Consider the following 24,144-nt stretch of genomic DNA (forward strand, 5'->3'; position numbering starts at 1 on the left):
TGGTTGGGGCCTTATTTTTATTAAAGCATGATTAATATATATGGTGATTGTATCTGGGTCATTTTCCAAAGTGATTCGAATTTATTCTTTTCCCATTTGTTTATGTTTCAATTTCCAATAATAAAAATTATAATGTTTAAGAAAAAATCCACAGGCCATTATTATTTTAGTTGCACATCATTTGTAAGAGTTAAACACTAGCAGTAAGGCTTTTAAAAATCCTGATTAATAATTTTGCATTAAATAAGAAGTATATCTCTCTCCACAACTACTTTCAGAAAACATCATGCACTGCGAATACAGATTCTATTCACTATTAATATAATATCTATACCTGCAGGCGACCAGTGGGAATCACACATCCTCCTAGTTCATTCCACCTGTGTTTAAAAATAGATGCTTTAAAAAAATTTTAATAGCATAATCTATATTCATTTTTGGTACTAGCTCTTTATAAAGAATCAAAGTAATAGGGCTGAATGCACCAGAATGACCAGCTGATTCTGCTTACTTTCATTCTTTCTGGTAAGTGAATATGCAAATAACCAAGATGGAATGCTATCCCTGCTCTCCCTCCTCACGGAGAACCCAGGGAAACCCAGGAAAGAAGCAACTTAACTTGCCCCAGTGTCGCACAACTCAGGCATTTATCACCCATGTTCAACCAAAATCCCTGTTGCATTAATTTAAGCCTATTTCCTCTTTGGTCTCTACAGACATGAATAGTAATTGCAGGGGATCTTTCTAATAAAATCTTCCAAGCCTTATCCTCCTTCCCTCAGTGTTAAGATTCTCCACCTCCTCTAGCTTTATTTCATGGAGTTTTGTTGCATACCTTTGGTTGTTTTTGCAGACTTCCTTATTATTTTCCCTCCTCCTTATTTTCTCCATGTGCTAATGAATGCCTGGGGGTATGTTCTAAGTACTATATAATGAAATTGCTATTTTATTTTAATTATTTAAAATATTATAATTATTTAAAACATTTTAATTTCTTAAGAATTAAATTTTAATTTAAAAATTTATTAATTTTAATTATTATTTTTAATTATTAAAAAAAAATTTTAAGTTTGAGAGAGACAGAGACAGTGTGACCGGGGGAGGGGCAGAGAGAGAGAGGTAGAGAGAGAGAATCCCAAGCAGGCTCTATACTGTTGAGCCTGGACCTGGGGCTAAAACTCATGAAACCATGAGATTGTAACCTGAGTCAAAACCAAGAGTCGGACATTTCACCAACTGAGCCACCCGGGGAACCCCCAAGATATTTTAATTATTTAAAAGAAGGTGCAGTACAGAAAAGAGTTAACAGGTCTGACTGCTTTCCTCAGAAAGGCCTGCTAACACAGTTGGTCCTTGGCTGGCATCTGGGAACTTATGTTCCCATTCCCCGACAGACAAGAGTGCCTCACTGTACCTAAACTGTCTGTAGAGACAATATGGTTTTGCTGAACAACCTCTTTCCTTACGGGAGTCAGGAATTTTGGTATGTGTCAAGCAGAGCCGTCTAGGGGACCAGCCTCCAATAAAACACCCTGGCGCTGAGTATTTAATAATCTTCTCTGATTGGCAACATTTCACACATGCTGTGACAACAGGTTGCAGGGGGAGTTAAGCATGTTCTGTGTGACTCCATTAAGAGAGAACTTTGAAAGTTTCACCTATTTCCTCCGGACTTTGCCACATATGCCTTTTCCCTTTGCGAATTTTGCTTTGTATCCTTTGACGTTAATAAATCACAGCCATGAGTACAACAATATGCTGAATGCTTTGACGTTTCCTTATGAATCAAGGATCCTGGGGATGGTCTTGAGGACCACCGTCACAGATATCCCAAAATTCAAACTGTAAAAAAAGGATGCTTTCTTTTATTATTTTTTTGTCTATTTATTTTTGAGGGAGAGAGAGACAGAGACAGAGAGACAGAGTGTGACCGGGGAGGGACAGAGAGAGAGACACACACACACAGAATTGGAAGTAGGCTGCAGGATCTGAGCTGTCAGCACAGAGCCCAACATGGGGTTTGAACTCACTCACGAACTGTGAGATCATGACTTAAGCCAAAGTTGGACACCTAACTGACTGAGCCACCCAGGCACCCCAGAAAAGGATGATTTCTAAAGATATATACACGACAGTTGGTTTTTGCTCTGTGCAGTTTTTTGGTTTTTTCCATTATAATTAACTTTGTTAGCTGTAAATAAAATGCTGGGAAGGTATAACATTAGTTCATTAAAAGACACATAAAACAGGATCCTTGATCTGAAGAAGCTCACAAAGTAGTAATGAAGAAAGGTTTGTGAACAATAACTATAATACAGTGATAAACACGATTTTCATAAAAATGTCATAGGAAAAAATTTACATTTCATAAATGTATTTAGTCTATGGAAAAAAATTCCTGCCCTTAATGCTGAAAAATAGAATTCATTGCAGAAAATTTTACTTGGCAGAAACATCTGATGTAATGTCTATTCCATGAATAAGAGACATTCTGTGGCTTCCATCAGAAGTCTATACAACTGCCAGAGGAAATCCCATGCCGATAGTGAAAGTTCATTCCACAATCACATGAGTAGCTTGTCTTGTCTCCCCAAAGAAATAAATTCATCCATCTTTCAAGTAATACAAACGGCTCATATTTACAATATTTTTATCCACAAGAGCAAAATTCTTGATTTAAGTTTTTACACCATACATACTTTTCATCTGGCCGCAAAATGCTACAGTAAGAATCAGGGCGGTTTACAAAGAACCCAGTTTTCTTCACCACACTTTCTGCAATCACATTCAGTCGATCAAGAACATTACACAGCTTGCTGAGGAGAGAAGGAAGAATGAGAAAAGTGAGAAGAGACAAGTCTAATGTATACTTATCTTTGCATCAGAAGCAAATAAAGTCTACAGTAATGATAGGGATTTAAGGTTTTTGTTTTTTTTTAATATGAAATTTATTGTCAAATTGGTTTCCATACAACACCCAGTGCTCATCTCAACAGGTGCCCTCCTCAATACCCATCACCCACCCTCCCCTCCCTCCCACCCCCCCATCAACCCTCAGTTTATTCTCAGTTTTTAAGAGTCTCTTATGGTTTGGCTCCCTCCCTCTCTAACTTTTTTTTTTCTTCCCCTCTCCCATGGTCTTCTGTCAACTGATGAATGGATAAAGAAATTGTGGTTTATATACATAATGGAATACTACTTGGCAATGAGAAAGAATGAAATATGGCCTTTTGTAGCAACGTGGATGGATCTGGAGAGTGTTGTGCTAAGTGAAATGAGTCACAAAGAGAAAGACAGATGGGGCGCCTGGGTGGCTCAGTCGGTTAAGCGGCCGACTTTGGCTCAGGTCATGATCTCGCGGTCTGTGAGTTCGAGCCCCGTGTCGGGCTCTGTGCTGACAGCTCAGACCCTGGAGCCTGTTTCAGATTCTGTGTCTCCGTCTCTCTGACCCTGCCCTGTTCATGCTTTGTCTCTCTCTGTCTCAAAAATAAATAAACGTTAAAAAAAAATTTTTTTTTTTAATTAAAAATAAAGAGAAAGACAGATACCATATGTTTTCACTCTTATGTGGATCCTGGGATTTAAGTTTTAAAATGTCCGGTTTGTATTCAACAGGAACATTGTAACAATTAATTTCTGCAATATAATGTGTGTTCAATAACTAGCAAGATTTGGTGCAAGAGACATGAAGGGCCTGTATCAACTCTTGGCAAGCCTTAATCTTGGCACATTACACCCCCAGGAGAGCTTCTCCCAAAGCCTTTCGCTACTTAAGAGTCAAATCAGTCAAGTCAATAGGCATTCATAAAATGTGAGCAGAATACAATGCACAGTGCGGGTGGCAGGGGAAGAAAACACTGGAAAATAAATATAAATGGTGCCAACCTGTAATCAGTCTTAGACTCTAGGAAAATGTGTGCATATGTTTGTGTGTGTGTGTGTGTGTGTGTGTGTGTGTGTGTGCATGGGTATCTAACTACACAAAATGAGTTAGAAAAAAGTACAATGAGTTAAAGTACAAAACAATACGGTAACATTAAAAAAATGAACAACACCTCAGAATAAACTTAGTGTTAATATGAACACCTAGTAAATGAGTAAAAGGACAACGTAAGGTTAAGGAAAGAAAGTTCCTTGGATGACCAGAGTTTTGAGTCAGGTCCTTGACAGGTAAAGGAGAGGTAGGAATGCACCCCAGGGAGGTGGGGGTCAAACCACAGAAGAAAAGGCTCAGGAATGGGACCCTGGCTGCCACCCTGGGCGCTGGGCATGCAGTTTCATCTTCTAGGAAGAGAACAGCCCGGGTATAAAGAAAAAGTTACTACATTCTGGAATGGGGCTTTCACACTACACTAAGAGTTTGAATTGCCTATGAACAGTCAGGAGTCACTACAGGTTCATCCACAAGCCAGATCTGCCAAAAGTGGTATCTGAGAAGGTGACCAAATGGGGACAAGATGAAACAGGGCACAGTGAAACTAATGGCTGTAAGGGAAAGCGTGGAACAGAGATGTCCTGAAGTGACTAGTTACTTAAAAGAGAATGTGCAGGTGGTACTGGTGGTGGGCAAAGAAAAGAGTTTGGTCAATTAATTTAAGCACTCAAATTATACATCAGCACCAAAACAGCCCCTCAGTGGGTTCATGAAGGAAATTAAAAGAGAACATTCACTTTACCATAGAGAGCAGCTTCCGGCTACTTTATGTCACAAGAAAAGGAAAATATCAGAACCAAACATATGGACATCTACTCACCTCTTGGTGTACTTGGCCATATCCCAAGGAATATAAATAATGGTGTGCTCAGGAGGCAAAAACTGGTTGAGGTACGTCACAGCAGCTACAAGTTCTTCACTCAGAATTCTCTCATGCTTTCTTTTCTCTCGTTCCTTTATCAAAAATGAAACATTTTCAGGATTCTAGTTACCTTAAGTCAGAGGAAGAGACTTTCAACATTTTTACTTTTCAGCTAAGGCAAGAAGCCTAAGTCTTAAATATACTGGGGAAAAAAGCCTAAAATAAAAATAATATAAATTCAAAGAAATAAATACTTCATTGAATTAAAGTCAACAGATAATTAGCTTCAAAAATTCAAGGAGATGAGATTTTTTTTTAATAACCTCCTGCAGCTCCAAGATGCTCGGTTCACCCTCCCAGGCCTCGTCTCCACCCTCTACACCCCACTCTGTCAGAAAAGAACTCCCCAAGGACCAGAAGAACGAAACCCTGAACTCCAGCCCGCTAAGGACAAGACAGAAATCCACTAGGTCTGGATGCATAATCTCTAAACTGGCTGAGAGTGTTTTGCAACCTACATGTGTTTCTAAATTTGACTCTTAAACACCCTGTGAGGTAGCCAAGCGAGGCACTTTCTCCCCTTTCAACACTGTGGTTGAACTGAAGTTGAGAGGTGTTCATGGACCAAATCTTACCTTCTGCCTCCCTGCCTGCTGTACCTCCTTACATATTACATGCCTCTCATTTAAGAGACATTAATGCAGGGGTGCCTGGGTGGCTCAGTCGGTTAAGCATCCGACTTCAGCTCAGGTCGTGATCTCAGGGTTCATGGGTTCGAACCCCACGTCAGGCTCTGTGCTGACAGCTCAGAGCCTGAAGCCTGCTTCAGATGCTGTGTCTCCCTCTCTCTCTCTCTCTGTTCCTCTCCCACTTGCTCTCTATCTCTGTCTCTCTCTCTCTCTTAAAAAATAAACATTAAAAAATTTTTTTTAAAAAAAGGAGAGAGGCTAGTGTGTTCCAGTACAGCTCTGTGGCTGGAATGCTGGCTCAGCTGCCTGCTAGCCACATAGCCTTGGGCAAGGTTCTCACCTTTCCAGGGCCTCTATTTCTTCATCTATAAAATGGGGTAACAATAGTATCTCCCTTACAGCGATGATGTGAGGTTTAAAAGAGATAAAACACAGTAATCTCTTATCAGAGTAACTGTCATGTGAGAACTATGAATAACAATCAGCCATTTTTATTGTTATCCTGATCAGGACTTCACTTAGAAACAAAGAAAAACAATTCAGTGACAGTGACACCAACTTGGTGTCGAGGCACTATCGCTGGCATCAAAATGGGTCTCTGCTGTTTTCAGTCACGGTAGTAGTTATTAATTGTCATGAATGTAATTAGATAGCCACTGTGGAAACAAAAAGGGTATCTCTTCTGCACAGCTGAAAAAGTCAAATGGAGGAATTAGAAAAGAGTTGATTAAGAACAGTGTTAAATCAGTTTAGGATGAACATGTATTTAGCTGTTTACATCCGAGAAAATTAAATTATGTATCTGGAATTTTTCTCAGAAGCACTTTGAATCAACTAGGGAAACAAAACCTTTTTGAAATTTTTTGATCAAATCTGACATTTTATGAGAGGGAGAGAAAAGGTTATTTAATCAACCTTAGATCATCTCCATGTAAAAAGAATCTGCTTTATGCCTTGTCTGTCCATCGTGGATTAGTGGTAGTGGGTTTAGTCAACCTCCTTTGGGTCGCAGAGTCCTATTACAACCAGATGAAAACGTCACAAATGTAAGTGATTTTAAGTATCACTTCAAGAAGTCAGAGACTCCCCCACTGCCTGTCACCCACGGCCCCCAGACTAAACACGTTCAGTGCTTGATTCCAGGTTGACTTCCTATTGATTCCTCAGTAGTGGTACTGACCGTGCATGGATTGCTACAAAATGTCAACCAGCACCTCAAACTTCCACAACTAGGGAAGGTGGGGTAGGGGTGGGATTACAACACAGGGTAAAAAAGAAAAGAAATCAAGAAAAGCATTTCATTTTAGTGACTTCATACAGAGGCAGAATAAAGAGTGAACATCCTGGGGTGCGGCTGACTGGGTGGCTGACTCTTGATTTCAGCTCAGGTCATGATCTCATGGGTTCGTGGGATCGAACCCCACATCGGGCTCTGTGCTGACAGTGCAGAGCCTGCTTGGGATTCTCTCTCCCCCTCTCTCTCTCTGCCCCTCCCCTGTGCACACGCTCTTTTTCTCTCTCTAAATAAATAAATAAACTTTTAAAAAAAGGGAATATCCTTCAGTATCATTCAATACACACAATTGCATTCTTTGACTCTAATCACAAATTAGTACTTTTTCCAAATGAACTGAATAAACATCTTTTAACGTATGAATAAAATAACTAACAGCAAAAACAACAAAAAACTTTTTTCTATTCCACAAAATAGCGACTTAATCTCCAAACTATTTTCTACTTATCTCTAATTATTGTCAGGATTTTTAGGACAATGGAATGATGAACGAGTACAATTTTTTAAGTCCCCTGATTAACCTTTAAATATTAACAAATATATTTTGCTAATAAATGTACATTTGAGAAACCTGGGTAAGCACACTTTACAATCACATGTATCAGATGTTATTTTTGAATCTGCGTATTTAATACAGAATTACTTCAAACATCATAGACTGAATGTCCATTTAGCCATAGCTTCTAACCATATTGTACGGACTTTGTATACCATGAAGAAGAGCCAGCGTTCCCTATTTTGGTGAATGGCATCACCATCCATCCACCTGAGTAACCAGAAGCCCAGGGATCAAACCTGACATCTACCTCTCCCTCATCTTAAATCTAGCCCATCACCGAGTCTACTGCTTCCATACACTTCTCCTCAGCTCTACCATACCACCCTGGTTTAAACCAGGGTCACCCCTTTCCTGGATAACTAGAATAACCTCCTATGTGGCCTTCCAACATATTCTTTAACCTTGTGCCAATCTACATGTTCTCTTTGTTGAGGTCAGGATGACCTTTTCAAAATATACATCAGACCACAATCCTCGCAATCATGCAAAACCTTCAATGGTTTTCCATTACACTCCCAGGATAAAGACCACACTCATCAACAGACCCTACAATGCTCTGCATGGTCTGGCCAGAACTATCTCTTCAGCCTCATCTCACAACAGGCTCTCTGGTCCTCATCAGCAAGGCCCCTGCCATAAGGCCTTCCCTTCCTCAAAGGTACCATATCCGACCCAGGGCCGTGGTACCTGCTGTTCTGAGTTGAATATTACTCCCTCTCTTCTTGGCCTAGTTAATGCCTCTTCCTTCAGTCTGTGCTGACTCATCATCTCCTTGGGGGAAACTTCTCTCCCATTATAAGCTCTCATAGCACCGTTTAGTCTGTCTCGGTACCTCTGCATTACTTCACCATCTCCTCCATTAGACTATTAGCTCTGTGAAGGCAGGAATTGTTTCTGTGACTGCCTTGGCACAAAGGAAACCTTCAAGAATACTTGTTAAATAATGAACTAAATGGACACAGGATTCCTTGGTGTTGATTAAATGAACATTTCTTAATCAACCTCTCAGAATAACCTCAGACACTACTAAGTTGTTGGCCACTGCTGTGACCATAACAAAACCCTTGCTCTTCATGCTTTCGGTGTCTTCGTGGCTGTGGACTGAGATTCTTTCAATGCAACAGATATAGATACAATTTATTACCTGCTCTCCCTGCTGTCCATCCTAGGCTAATGACCTGAGTGCCTACTTATATACACGAGGTATGTTGCCCAGACGCCTCTCACAAGGAAGCACAGAACTGTAAGGCCATGCCACCACTTTGTCCACCTGGTCCTTGAACCACAGTAGTACCCCAATTTCCGAATCTAGCCTTTAGACCCTACTACTACATATTAGCTTTCCTAAGAGATCTCTGGATTGTCTAGGGAATGGGGTGTATCAAGACTAGGCTGTGACTGTGTGATCTCCATGCTTCCTTCTCCAATCTGTCCTGGAAACTCAGAAGACGGGCAGACAGCACCACCCTCTTCCCTTGAAGACATACTGCTGATTCTCCCAGTTACCCAGGGAAGAGGCCACACAGAATCTAAGGCCAAAGGACAATGCCTTCGACAATCAGACACAGTGCTCTGTCACAACACAGAAAGTCTATAAAGCAAGCTTGTTAAACCCCTTTGTGCCAAGGAAAGATTTTTCTGGTGTGACTGAATTTCCTAAGCAAACAGATGAGCACACCATACCTTCACTAAATTCAAGATGATGATGGGGGAGCCAAACCTTTGAAGCATCTGGTCAAAGTGAAGGGCAGCCACGTGTGCAAACGGATCTGCCTGATCCACTGAGGGGGATAAAAAGGATGAATAAATAAATACCAAAATAAAAATTATAAAGCAAGAATAAAGACGCATAGGGCTTGGTTTTGTTTTTTAATGTTTAAAAAATGCAATACAACTAGTAGTTTCAATTAATTAATTCAATTAATCTAGTAGTTTCACTTCCCAAATTCCTCTTGAGCTTATCAGACACTCCTTCTACACGTATTTATTGAATTTGACTGATTCTTACATTTCTGAAGTAAAATACAATTTACTAGCAGTCAAAATTAAAGAAAACTTATAAAGTTATTGAATAAAAATAACAGATGTCCTTCTTCTAAATTATCTACCTTCCAGTAGCAAAACTTGGTTAAAATCTAAGAATTTATGAGATTTCTGTTCATCATCTCTAAATGTGGGTTAAAAAAAGGGTTACTATTAAAAAGATTGTTCCACGTACACGTAATAGGTGGTTTAGGCATCATAGTTGAAATGTCCTGAGACCAGTATAAAGGCACTGATCCTCTAACTTGTACATAAGAAGAATAACTTCCTGCAGTAAAAGACATCACAGAAGCATCACAGAGTATTTGTTCAGTCTCCACTTCATTTGCAACATCGCCCTGGAAAGAAAGGTGGCATTTAAAGATATTTTATGTTCTCAGAATTTTTTAATGGAACAAATTTCCAAGTATATAATGAAATTATAATTCCCATTTTAGAACATTTTAAAGAGGTAAATGTTGATCAATATTCAATGTGCACATTAGAAAAGGAAAGCCATTAAAATGCAACAACAAAAAAGGCAATTAAAAATAGCCGAGAATAGATTAGGAAAAAATCAAATTAAATAGCTAATAATACAAGTAGCAGACAGAGAACAGCCTGAGTGATATAAATGGCAGAGAGGGACAGAAAAGGAAAACAATTACATGAAATTATACTGGAGGTCAGCAAGACCAGCAGAATATAAAACTTTAGTTCTGAAGACCGGGGAGGAATGGAAGGGACAAAACAGTGAGATTCAAATAATGCCTGATGGAAAGAAGCAAAAAAAAAAAAAAAAAAAAAAAAAGTTCTTGAGTTCGCTTTACTTGTAAAAGTATATAAGGATATGACGAAGAATAATTTTCATGTCTGTTTGATTATCCTTAAAATATTCAAAAGTAAGTAACATAGCAAAATTCCAATTTTTCTTAGAGCACCAGTTATAAATATTTTCATTGTGTTGATATAATTTTAAGAACAATGTTGCTATTTTTGCCCTGGATTAAAGCCCAGTGTCTCACTCAATCTGTCTACTCAAACACACATCTGCATAAGACTCAAGCTGTCTACTGCAAATGGAGATGAAACACTCAGAGGGGATTACATGACTGATGGCAGGACGGAATTTCTGTTGTGGTTATTTTCCAGGGGTGAGCTGAATAAGGAGCCTCCCTTGAGCCAACCTAAAGCAGAGGGAGTGGAATTAAGGGTTTCCATGCCTTGCTCTACTTTGTCTTCTCATCAGGGAGGCATTTCCGGGGCACCTGGGTGGCTCAGTTAGTTAAGTGCGGACTTCAGCTCAGGTCATGATCTCCCAATTCATGGGCTCGGGCCCCACACCCGGCTCTGTGCTGACAGCTCAGAGCTTGGAGCCTGCCTCGGATTCTGTGTCTCCCTCTGTCTCTGCTCCTCCCCCACTCATGCTCTGTGTGTCTTTCTCTCAAAAATGAATAAACATTAAAAAATATTTTTTAAAAAGATGCATTTCCAGCAAGTGCTCCCCTCCACTTATTCCTCAGATGGAGGAGCTTTGCTATTTTAGTCTTTACACTAAATATGCACTACATTTTGTCATATATTACTGAAATGGCTCATTGTCCACAACGTTAGACTTGTCACAACTCCCCAAGGCATTGCATAACTTGCTCTAAGATAGCTGATTTTCCAGAACATCTGTATATATTAGTCATATTTCCCAAGTTTCAGACACTCTGGGGAATTAATTATTCTCTTGATCATGTCTCAAACTAACAAATGCCATCTTCTAGAATTCCACTTTGCTTCCTCTGAAAGCAAAGCAGATGTGAAAGGTGAAAATGTCAGCAGCACTGTTGCTTCTCCATCTTACCTCACAGTTTGCGCCTCTCTTGAGAAAGCGGGTCCCGGCAAATTTACTGGATCTTCTAGCTATTAGAGTGACATAGACTGGTCGTCCATAGATCAACAGCTCTTAGAAATCGAGTTAAAGCTGTCAGAGCATTCATACCGAACGGTCACACCAAACCAAGAGAATCATTATACCTTCAATATGCACTTAAACATACCTTGTCCAGAAGGTTAAACAAAACCAAAAAGCTCCACCCAAGAATGGAATAGCATTGGGTCTAACGGTTCCTCCAAGTTATGCAGGTATTAAAGCAAAAACAGGCCTACCTAAGGAGTGGTTTCCATGAATTCTAGAGGAAACGGTAATCAGGTATAGGGTTAGTGGCCAAGGGAAGATCTGGTCTCACCTTACAGCCAGCTAAAGGATGTCAACAGGTACAACTAATCCTTCCTTAGTCTTCAGAGATCATATACTTCTCAAAGAGAGCATATCTCACTTAACAGGGGGTTTAAACTATGAAGCAATATATGATACTTAGGGGATGGATAAGTTCAATACAGTAAATGCTTAATGCTATAAATGCTACCCAAATTTGTCACCTAACTGCAAAAACTAAACACTGTGAACTGTTTAACGTCTATACAGCTTATGTCACCTTATTTAACTTTCTGAGCCTCAGTTCCATCTTCTGTAAAGTGGTGTGAGTACTAACAAAGTAACTAACTTTATTAGATGGTTGGGAGGACTAGGCTAGGTAATGTGTGTAAACCAGTGCCTGTCCTATGGCAAATGCTGAATAGATAGCAATTCCTTTTATTATAAAGACTTCCAAAATTTATTACATGCTTGATAATGAGGAAACTAGATTCATCATCTAAACTAATGGGCTTTAAAATTATAATCCATGGTGCTATTCCTTATTCTAAAAACATAAACATTTTTACTGTGCTTAATATATGCCTGGCCCTGAGTTAGCTCTTGGCAATACAAAAGTTTGGAACTACCTTTTAGAAAATGCCTTTAGAAACTGTGGCACATTCCTTTTTGCGCTCTTGGTGGTGAAAACCTTGTGTTCTTTCCAGGTAGATTTCACTTTGGGAAACAGAGAAAGTAATTTGGAGCCAAATCTCATTATTCAGTGAATACACCAAGCAGATAATACTACTCACTGCTTGAAAATGATTATAAAGTAATGATCTCAAGTGTCGCACATAAATCTCACTCATTCCCATTTCAAACCTCCTCTATGTCCTCAGCTAGCCTCCCTTCTTCCCTCATTTGCCATCAAGAAGGCACCACCGGCTGCCTTTAAGGCTAACCTCTCTAGATATACCCCTGGATCCCACTCCTCCTGAATGCTCTGGTGCAAGAAGGAATATTAATTAATTACATTTACCCACTGAATGGTCTCAAAACAAAAAAGTCCTTTAAAGTTTTCACTCTAGGTCTTAAAAAAAAAAACCAAGGCACAAGAATGTCAACCGGAAAATAAGCTAAGTGTACAAATGCCCTACATGATATCGAAAAGGGACAGGAAAAACCTAAATACCACTCCTAGAAAGTATACACTGCCTTTCTAAACCTCGGAGCATGATAGCACTCTCTTGAAAGGTTTCAACCATAGCTAGAAATTAAGTAAAAGGAAAAAAAATATTTGTAACATTGAACTCGAAATCAGCTTAACCCAAGGTTCAACCTACTTCTACTTAATCTGTTATGTCCCTTCCCAATCCAGGCTTTTAGGACATTATGCCTGAACCACTGCAACGTCTTCCTAACTCATGTCCCTGTTCTAGTCTCATTTTTCTTAATCCAGCTTGAAAACAGATGTCAACTCAACCCTCCTAAGTACTCCTATCTACATTACCCTCTTGAAAAAGCTTTCCAAAATTCAGGTACCAAACCCAAAATGCTTACTTAGTCTGACCAGCAAAGCAGTCTGGTGACCGGCAATCTGACTCCCCACTACCCATGACATTGTACCTCCCAGGGATTTTACATGCAGAATGAAACTACTCCCATGACTTTCTCTACCCCTACGCTCATGATGCTTCCCCCCCACCTGTGTGCTCACTCCTTGCTTGCTGCTAAGGTCTGACTTTTGTTTAGAGCCCAGGCCAAGCCTGCCCCATCCTCCCCACCTGTCAGTGATTCTGTTCCTCCTCTCAAATAAGAATGATACTTACTGCCTATATCCCTTACTGTGCATGCAGCATTTTCTTCCCTGTTGTTTATCCTTTTGTGTACAAAATAGACCTGTTCAAATGGATTGCATTCCTCTGTATTTCCACTACCCGGTATCATGGGCAAGTTTTCCTGCTGGGTGCACAGAATGGTAAATATAATCTTATAATTCATATATGGTTTCCTACAAATTGACACAGCATAAGTTTAATAATATATATCTTAGTTTTTTTGAAAAAGGATACTTGACTGTCCACAGAACCCATGAATAATATACAACAGCCAGTCACGATGCACAGTATTCTTAATTATATCCAGAAGTTCACCGTTCCACACATACTTCATATAAGGCTCACTGCAGATCCCAAATACTCCTGAAAAATAAAACTTGGTATCAGAAAGATAAGGAAATGGGTCAACGCTCCGCTCATTTTTGAGTTCTTAAGTTTTTAACTTCAAAATAAAATGCCTGGTTAATAGCACTGCCATTTTCAGTGGATATAATTCACGTCATCACTCAGAACAGCACAGAACTGTGCTGGTCCTGTATAAAGTAAAAGAATAAACACATTTTTTCTGATTTGTGAGAGCTTTTAACCTAAGAGAAAGGAAAACAATAGGGAAATTAAGGACACATGTACAAATACTTGACTAAGGCCAAGAGACAGCACTTAAGCTGGCTGGAAGCATTGCTCTGGGGTCAGGCAGCCGGGGTCCAAATACTGGCTCTGCCTCTCATCAGCAGGATGACAGGTGTGACGAAGAGCGTTACTTACTATCTCAATGCCTCTGCTTCCTCAATCGTACCTGTGTCATGTGGTTGTTGTAAAGATGAAATAAGTTGGAAATACACATAAAGTGCTTTGAACCAGACTGGTGCCTTACTGATACTTCCATAAGTGATATAGCTATTATCACATCAGGTTTTTTCTTTGTGAAGAAATTAATTTCATCAAACATGATTTCAGCATATCCAGATACATTTATTAAACACCAACAAGTTTTATAAAACTTACATAAAGTACAGCATAAGAAATAAGTATAGTTAAAAGATAATGGCTTAAAAGACTAAAAAGTTCTGGGTAGCAGGCTATTTTCCTTCTCAAAACATGGTATGTTAAGAGTGTTTATATACTACGACAAATACACTTGGTTTGATTCATAAAAACTAAATCTTCTCTGCCCTTTCAATGCTTTACGCAAAGCATGAATAGTACACACATGAACTAGAGTCCAGTCTTTGCCACCTACCAGACTCTGTGACTTCTGGTGAGTTGCTTAAACATTTCTGAACTGTGAAATGATGATACTACTACTCACCTCAGAGATATGTTCAGATTAAATTAACATACCCAAAGTAACTAATACACTGCCTGACAGAGTAGAGACTTTTTAAAAAATGTATTATTGTTTTTGTTTTCTACCTACCCCATACCTTCTACCCTTACTCTCTGTTTCCTATCAGCTTCCCCCTCTGTGGTAAGAGAATAGTGTACCCACCAAAAGATGTGTATGTCCTAATCACCAGAACATGTGAATATGTTATGTTACATGACAAGGAGAAATTGAAATTCAGATGGCATTCAGGTTGTTAATTAGATGACTCTGAGATGGGGAGATTATTTTGGATTATCTAGGTGAGCCCAATGTGATCACAGGGTCATGGTAAGGAAAAGAGGAAAGCAAGAATGTGAATGTCAGAGTGACGTAACGTAGGAAAAAAACCTCACTGGCCATTGTTGGCTTTGAACACGGAAGGGACCCCAAACCAAGGAATGTGGGCAGCCTCTAGAACACGGAAATGGCAAGAAAATGGATTTTCTCCAGGGTGTCAAAAAAGGAACGCAACCCTGCCAACACCCTAATTTTAGTCCACTGATACCTATTTGGAACTTCTGACTTCTGTAACATAGTACATTTGTATAGTTTCAAGCCACTAAGTTTGTGGTAATTTGTTATAGCAGCTATGAAAACCTAATACACAATGTTATTCATATCTGCCAAGTAGAACTGCTCTAGAGAGAGTAAAAAAATTAAGTGGCTTTTAGAGGCTTAATTAGGATTCCAGAACAAATATTCAAATTCATATTTAGGATGACAGTGCAAATTTAGTAATACTTTAGCTTTTCTATTACGAAGCTTGGTATTTAGAAGAAATGATACAAACAAATATTCAGGCACACATTGCCTTATCCTCCACCTGTGTCTGGCAGTATAGGTTACAATTTGGGAGTCTGAACCAGGGCAAATTTATGTGGTCTGGATGTTCTGAGGTACGTGGGGTGTACTGAGTTTGGCCTCAGTATAAGACAGTCAATCTAATAGGTTAATAATAGTCAAGGGCAATGCCAGGGATGATATCCAGTTTAAGTAACGCTCTAAGTCTACTTAGAGTGAACAAGAACCTTTGGCAAAATGTTAATAGGGCACAGCCTCTTCTTGAGTGTCCTGCAAGGACAAACTTTCTGCAACTTTAGATTACATTCTACCTCTCCACCCACATCTTCATCACCATTATTTAAGTTGCACAGAGCAAGGTGACCAAGACACCATTGACTTACTATGTCTCCATAGTAAATCCAATTCAGCTAAACTACTTTAAGCCTGAAATGATTCCTTCACAATATTCACTTTAGCTGTGCCCCTGGCTTTAGAGTTCTAGACCAACCCAAAAATCCAGGGATAAAGGTACCAATTCTGTTGTGTGACCAGTTGGTCTAGGATTTCCAGGGTGACCCTAGACTAGTCACATGTGGTCCTGCAGTGATCCTCCAGTGGCCCTGACATAAAAAGGCCTGTCTTGATACCATATGATTTCACTCTTATGTGGATCCTGAGAAACTTAACAGAAACCCATGGGGGAGAAGAAAAAAAAAAAAAGAAAAAAAGAAAAAAAAAAAAAAGAGGTTAGAGTGGAAGAGAGCCAAAGCATAAGAGACTCTTAAAAACTGAGAACAAACTGAGGGTTGATGGGGGATAGGAGGGAGGGGAGTGTGGGTGATGGGTAGTGAGGAGGGCACCTTTTGGGATGAGCACTGGGTGTTGTATGGAAACCAATTTGACAGTAAACTTCATATATTGAAAAAAAATAAAAATAAAATGAAAAGGCCTGTCTTGCTTGACTCTTGGGTCAAGCTGGGACCAATCAAAATAAGAACAGTTTTTGATATGCTGTACTGGTTCCTCAGCACACTGGCCATGTGATCTTAATCTCTACACCTAGGTTTTCCACTTAGTATTTATTTCTTTAAAAGTGGCATCATATCTACTGAGAAGAGTTTTTATGAGAATCAGAGATACTGCAGCAAATGTCTAGGACATAACAGATAACCCATGATGAATTTTTTCCAAAACTCTCCAAGAAGTAAAATAGTGGTGTATTCTCCAATATTCAAAAAAACCAATTTCCCTTTCAAACTTCACCACAAGTCTAGACCTAAAATGTATTCCATTAAAAGTACATGGAAATTTCCTAGGAAATGTCAGCACACAATTTTCTGGCTGGCCCACAAATGAAATCACATCATGATTAACGGTCTCTCCAAAAATGAACTGGTTAAGTTCATGTATCTGGAACAACCTCATGTAAGGACAAAGAACAATAAGGGATAGGGAAATATGAGGGAAATGTGAGTTAATTTCATGAGATGCCATTTCACGGATGCCGTATTAACATGCGTTAGATGTGCTGAAAACCACCTACCACTTCCACCCTGTGTAATTAATCCTTCATCTTCAAAGATGTCGAAACTCTCCTGGCGAGTCTGGGTTGTTTCTGACTTTAACATCTCCAGGGGCATTCGCAAGACAGTGAGATTATATTGAAGTGAGTGGGACAAATCATAGCTGTAACTAAGAACATAACTGAAACTTAGTAAGAATTATAAAAGCAAAACATATTTCAGTCTTGGCTCCTATATGGAATCAAAAACTGTCAACTATATTAGCACCTGTTCTGTTACTTGGAAGCGATGCTATTCAAGCAAGCACTATAAAACCATGAATGTAACTGGAAATTTAAAAATCACTGCATCCCTAAAAAAATTAAAAACAGAAATACTTTCAAGCCAGTAATCCCACTTCTGGGTATTTACCCAATGAAAACAAAAACACTAATTTGAAAAGATATATGCTCCCCTATGTTTATTGCAGCATTATCTACAATAGCCAATATATAAATATGGAGGCAACCTAAGCGTCCACTGAAAACAATAAAAAAGAATGAGCTCTTGTCATTTGCAACAACAAAGATGGACTTAGAGGGCATTACACTAAGTGATATAAGTCAGACAGATAAAGAGAAATACTGTATGATTTCACTCAAATGTGGAATCTAAAAAACAACACAAACAAAAACAGAAACAGACTCATAAGTGCAGAGAACTGGTCATTGCCAGTGAGGCAAGAATGCAAGATGGGCAAAAGAGATAAAGGGGATTAAGGGGCACAAGCTTAAAATTATAAAGTAAGTAAATCACAGGGATGAAAAGCACAGCATAGGGAATATAGTCAATAATATTGTAATGATGTTGTATGATGACAGATGATGACTATACTTACCATGATGAACACTGAGTAATAAGCAGAATTGTCAATTCATTATGTTGTACACCTGAAACTAATATAATATTGTATGTCTACTATGCTTCAATTAAAAAATAGGGCACCTGGGTAGCTCAGTTAGTTGAGCATCAGACTTCAGCTGAGGTCATGATCTCACAGTAGGTGAGTTTGAGCCCCGCATTGGGCTCTGTGCTGACAGCTCAAAGCCTGGAGCCTGCTTCAAATTCTATGTCTCCCTCTCTCTCTGTCCCTCCTTCACTCACGCTCTGTCTCTCTCCCTCTTTCTCTCTCAAAAATAGATAAACATTAAAAAAAAACCTTTTAAATCACTGCATGACTTAGGCATTTGCACAATTAGAAATATATGAGAAACCAACATTCACTGACTTGCAATGTGCATTTTTTGCTTTACAGTGAGATCGGTATAACGTCACAGCCTTGTGCAAAGAGGTCACACTCTCATACATATCTGAATAGAGTTGTATAGATGTTACAGTATCTACGCAATAGTGCATGGTCTGTACTCTAGTTTACCTATGAACAAAAATAATTCTATTAATTTTTAGTGGCAGTTCCATAACTGACTTCATAATAAAACAGGAATAAGAAAATAATACAGGGGCATCTGGGTGGCTCAGTCAGTTAGGCATCCAGCTTCAGTTCAGGTCATGATCTCATGATTAGTGAGTTCAAGATCCGTGTCAGGCTCTGTGCTAACAGCTTAAAGCCTGGAGGCTGCTTCGGATTCTGTGTCTCCCTCTCTCTCTGTCCCTCCCCCATTCTCTCTCTCTCTCTCTCTCTATCTCAAAAATAAATAAATATTAAAAAAATGTTTTAAAAAGAAAATACAAGCCATTATGATAAAATTTGTTTTAGAAGAGTAATACTCATCCAAAAAGTTATCACAGTCTTTGCAAATAAAATTTGGCTTTGAGGCCATAAGAAACCCATTTTACAATTCTGATTTCACATAATTAATAATTTTTAAAGTATGTCTAGTTATATATTTTAGCACAGAATGTCATCTAGAATTCATGTGTACCCAAATTCATAAAGATGGCTGCAATTTTGTCTTAAGACTCACAAATTATTTCAATTATTATTTCTTCTTTATGAATAATATAATTTATTCATATAATTTGATTGAAATTTATTTTTTTCATTTGTGAAATTCAATTTTACTACATTTGCTAGATGAAGCCATTAATTTTACTAGTATCTAATCTCAGGGATAAAAGTTGTATTAAGAAGTTGGTTTTTCAATCATATTTACAATAGCATCAAAAAATAAAATACGAAGGAATAAATTTAACCAAGGAGGAGAAAGATCTTACACTAAAAATTGTAAGACACTGATTAAATAAACTGAAGATACAAATAAATGGAAAGATTCCCCATGTTCATAGATCAGAATTAATATTGTTCAAATGTCCATACTACCCAAAGTCATCCACAGATCCATATCAAAATTCCAACGACATTTTTCACAGAGGTAGAACAAACAATCCTAAAATTTGTATGGAACCACAAAAGACCACCAATAGCCAAAGCAATCTTAAGAAAGAACAAAGAGGGGTGCCTGGGTGGCTCAGTCGGTTGGGCAGCCGACTTTGGCTCGGGTCACGATCTCGTGGTCCGTGAGTTCGAGCCCCGCGTCGGGCTCTGTGCTGACAGCTCGGAGCCTGGAGCCTGTTTCGGATTCCGTGTCTCCCTCTCTCTGACCCTCCCCTGTTCATGCTCTGTCTCTCTCTGTCTCAAAAATAAATAAACATTAAAAAAAAAATAAAAAAAAAAAAAAAAGAAAGAACAAAGATGGAGGCATCACACTTTCAGATTTCAAACTTTTTTACAAAGCTACAACATTCAAAGTAGTGTGGTATAAAAGCAGACACATACGTAGATCAGTGGAATCGAACTGAAAGCCCAGAAAGAAACCCATGCATACAGAGTCAACTATTTGACAAGAGAGCCAAGACGACACATGGAGAAAGGATAGTCTCTTCAATAAATGGTGCTGGGAAAACTGGATAACCACATGCAAACAATGAAGTTGGACTCTTGTCTTACACCACTCACAAAAACTAACTCAAGATGGATTAAAGACTTAAATGTAAGACCCCAAACTGTAAACTTACTAGAAGAAGACAAAGGGGAAAAGCTCTTTGACATTAGTTTTAGCAAAGCTTTTATGGATATGACACCAAAAGAACAGGCAACAAAAGCAAAAATAAATAAGTGGGACTACAGCAAACCAAAAAGCTTCTGCACAGAAAAAAAAATCAACAAAATAAAAAGGCAACCTATGTAATGGGAGAAAATATTTATAAACCATGTATCTAGTAAGGGGTTAATATCCAAAGCACATACGGAACTCATATAACTCAAGAGCAAAAAATTAAAAAATAAAAAATAAAAAAAAACCCAAACAAAAAAACACAACACAAATCACCAAAACGAAAACCAAACAATCCAATTAAATAATGGGCAAAGGACCTGAATAGGCATTTTCCCAAAGAAAATGCCCTACAGACACATGAAAAAATGTTCAACATCACATCAGGGATGCAAATTAAAAACACAATGAGAGTGCAACTCATATCTGCTATAATGGCTATTATCAAAAAGACAAGAGACAAGTGTTGGTTAAGCTATGGAGAAAAAAGAACACTTGTGCACTGCTGGTGGGAATGTAAATTGGTTCAGTCACTGTAGAAACTGTATGGAAGTTCCTTAAAAAACTAAAAATAGAACTACCAGGGATGCCTGAGTACTCAGTTGGTTGAGTATCCAACTTTTGATTTCAGCTCAGGTCATGATCTCAAGGTCTGTGAGTTCGAGCCCTGCATCAGGCTCTGCATTGACAGCACAGAGCCTGCTTGGGATTCTCTCTCTCCCTCTCTCTCTGCCCCTCCTCTGCTCACACTCTCTGTCTCTCAAAAGAAAAAAATAGAACTGCCATATGATCCAGTATTCCCACTTATGAGTATATAGCCAAAAGAAATTAAATCATCATCTTAAGAGATATCTGCATACCCATGTTGACTGAAGCATTATTCATGATAGCCAAAACATGGAAACATCCTAAGAGTCCAGAAATAGGTAAATGGATAAAAAGGATATGGTGCACGTACACACACAGGTATCACTCAACCATAAAAATAAAAGACAGAAATCCTGCTATTTGCAACAACATAGATGGAACTTGAGGGCAGTATAGTAAGTGAAATAAGTCTGATTATTTCCATATGTTCTCACTTCTATGCAGAATCTAAAAAAGCCAAATAAGCTGTGTACTGGTCACACGGTACAAACTCCCAGCTATAAGACAAAAAAGATCTGGGCATCTAATGCATAGCATGGCAACTGTAATTAACAGTAATGAATTACAACCTAAAATTTGTTAAGAGCACATCTGGAATGTTTTCAACACACACACACACCCTCATAATTATGTGAGGGGATGGAGGTGTTGACTAACCTTATTGTGGTAATTATGTCATACTATTTATGTGTATCTAAACATCACGTTGTACACCTTAAACTTATAGATGATATATGTCAGTAATATCTCAATACACGCAGGGGTGGGGGGGGGAGGGATGTTGATTTTCAACTTTTAAAAATCAATTTTTTCCTAGTTAGAGTAACTGCTTTATTCCAGCCGAATCTTAAGAATGTAGTATATGCTTTTTTAAACTTACTTATCAGACACAAAAACCTCAACCAACATATTTTACTTATGGGATGACTTGGCCAGAGAGCTCAGTGTCAGGATACAAACGAAGTTGAAATCATGGAGCAGAGGACCATTTCTAACAGCACCACCAAGTTGCAGTGATAACTTGCAGATGCTATAAACATAAAATTAAGCAACAAAGACAGAGAGGCAGATGACTGAGATAAACACAATGGAAATATACATTCAATAAACATTTGAGGAAGTGAAAGTTCTTTCTTTAGGAGCCCTTCAATATATACTACTGTTAAAATAATGAACTCCCTTCAGTTTTATGAAGACATAACCCATTCTATATAGTAAACACGTTTTTCTTTATTTCATAGGTAAACAAGTGGTTAACTGTATAAACAATTTAAAGGGGCGCTGGGGTGGCTCAGTTAAGCATCCAACTCTTGATCTCAGCTCAGGTCATGATCTCACGGTTTGTGAGATCCAGCCCCACGTGGGCTCTGTGCTGATAGCACTGAGCCTGCTTGAGATTCTCTCTCTCTCCCTCTCTCTCTGCCCCTCCCCTGGCTCACACTTACATGTGCTCTCTTTCTCAAAATAAATAAATAAACAAAAAAAAGTGGCTAATGTTAAAAAAAATTTTTTTAATAAATTTAAAATAATGCATCAGTGCATGGCATCAGGAGTTACAACACTCTAGGCCCTCATTTAGTCCTTAGCACTCATGTCCTTTTTGGTGCATGCTATTTTGTGTTCTACCTTTTTAGTTTGGATATTACAGCTGAAAGAATTTTCCACTTAGCACAATAACTCTGTATCTCCTAGGCCTACATATTGGCCACATCAGTGGTGGTATAATACTCTATCACAATGCTCTGTTAAAATTTACTTGCCTGTCGTTCAACTATTGGTATTTGGGTTGTCCCTGCATTGGCTGGCTTGCTCGCTTGGGGCTATCATAAACAGAGAAGCTATAAGTGTCCCTTTATAAACAGGAATTAATATTTTCTCTCCTAATTTATTTTCTTAGGATATATTTTCACAAATACTTAATGCTACATTCCTCTTCAGGAAAACTATTAATTTACAATGCCATTAGCAGTATCTTGGTATTGCAATAGTTCTTCCTATCCTGAATTTGTTTTTAATTTTGCTAGATGGTTAACTAAACATTGAACTGTGAAATGGTTACAACTCTGTATTAGAAACTGAATGCAAATTTCATTTTGTAATTAAAAATTACAAAATAAGAATATTTCATTAAAATTCCACCTAAAACCAAGAGGATGTTTATAGTGAGAACAGTTGCCCTTTAATTTGCCCATTCAATATTCAATTATAAGATTTTTAAAGGGAAGAAATACCTGTACCTTTATGTTTTTAAATGAAATAATTTGGCCAATAAAAAAAAATAAAGGAAGTACTATTGTGTCCTCTGATTTTGTTTTTACTTCCTGGAAAATAATATAAACATTTAAGTGACTAACAAGAGAAAAACTAAGTTTAGACTTACCTAAAGTAAAAATTGCTAGATAGGTCCACATTTTGAAAGATTCGTAGATACCTAAAAAGAAAAGCATATTACATTCACATAATACTATTATTTTGCATAGCTTAATTGTACTCACATATACATTTATATTTGTGAATACTCTCATTACTACTGAGGAATTCAGGGGCCACCTGGCTGGCTCAATTGGTAGAGCATGCAACTCTTGATCTCGGGGCTGTGAATTCAAGTCCCATGATGGGTGCAGAGATTACTTAAAAATAAAATATTTTTTAAAAACCCTGGGGAATTCAATCCATAGCTGCAGTAGGAATTTCATCTGAAGCAATTTCTAAGTCTGTTGATTGTCCCTTCAGAGACCCTTAACTTTATAGTTTGACCACTTCCTCATCCCTGATTGTGCCAGAGAGGGAGAGTCATGTACTGAGATGTGGGGCACTTAGACTCAGGGCAAGACAGAAGTAAATACTGTTCTTTTTTTTACAATTTTGTGCTTTGCAAATGCTTTGAGGTTGGAGAGAGGAGAGTAATGAAAACAAGCAAAAATGTTCGTGGTCACCATGATTTTAAGTTGTAAAGTTTTTCAACTGCAAAACAAACAAACAAACAAAAAAACCAAACGTACAGAATAAAATATCTGCATATCTATCCCTCAGGATTAATACATGTTAACATTTTTTCAAATTCTTTCAACTTTTTAAAGACTTTTGATCACAAACGGGTACTGAGTTTGTTAAGCATATTTTCTACAAATATTGAGATGATCATAGTTTTCCCCAAAATATTTTAATGTAGTGAAGTGCTCCAGAAAAATTTTCTAGTGCTGATACAACCATGCATTGCAGGGATAACCTCTACTTCTCATTTTGTATAAAATGTTGAGTTGTACTGTATTTGTATTTCCTAATATTTTACCAAGTCTTTTTTTAAGTTTATTTATTTACTTTTTAGTAATCTCTGCACCCAACATGGGGCTCAAACTCATGACTCAGAGATCAAGACTTGCAT

The 24,144-nt window shown here is 38.2% G+C and overlaps 1 protein-coding gene across 2 annotated transcripts in view; it reads right to left on the reverse strand.

Annotated features, from left to right (window-relative positions):
- FIG4 (FIG4 phosphoinositide 5-phosphatase) overlaps positions 1-24,144 on the reverse strand; it is a 130,924-nt gene that overhangs the window by 76,411 nt on the left and 30,369 nt on the right. For both annotated transcript variants that reach the window (XM_019443060.2, XM_019443061.2), the window contains exons 5-13: positions 23,140-23,190; positions 17,079-17,227; positions 13,621-13,749; positions 11,213-11,313; positions 9,557-9,719; positions 9,022-9,119; positions 4,755-4,888; positions 2,700-2,816; positions 335-380 (exon numbers count right to left, since the gene is read on the reverse strand). In XM_019443060.2, the coding sequence (XP_019298605.2) occupies positions 335-380; positions 2,700-2,816; positions 4,755-4,888; positions 9,022-9,119; positions 9,557-9,719; positions 11,213-11,313; positions 13,621-13,749; positions 17,079-17,227; positions 23,140-23,190 (988 nt within the window). The remainder of the gene's footprint in view (positions 1-334; positions 381-2,699; positions 2,817-4,754; positions 4,889-9,021; positions 9,120-9,556; positions 9,720-11,212; positions 11,314-13,620; positions 13,750-17,078; positions 17,228-23,139; positions 23,191-24,144) is intronic.

Source organism: Panthera pardus, unplaced genomic scaffold (genome assembly GCF_024362965.1).
Source record: "Panthera pardus isolate Hobbes unplaced genomic scaffold, ASM2436296v1 HiC_scaffold_17, whole genome shotgun sequence".
NCBI classification, from domain to species: domain Eukaryota; kingdom Metazoa; phylum Chordata; class Mammalia; order Carnivora; family Felidae; genus Panthera; species Panthera pardus.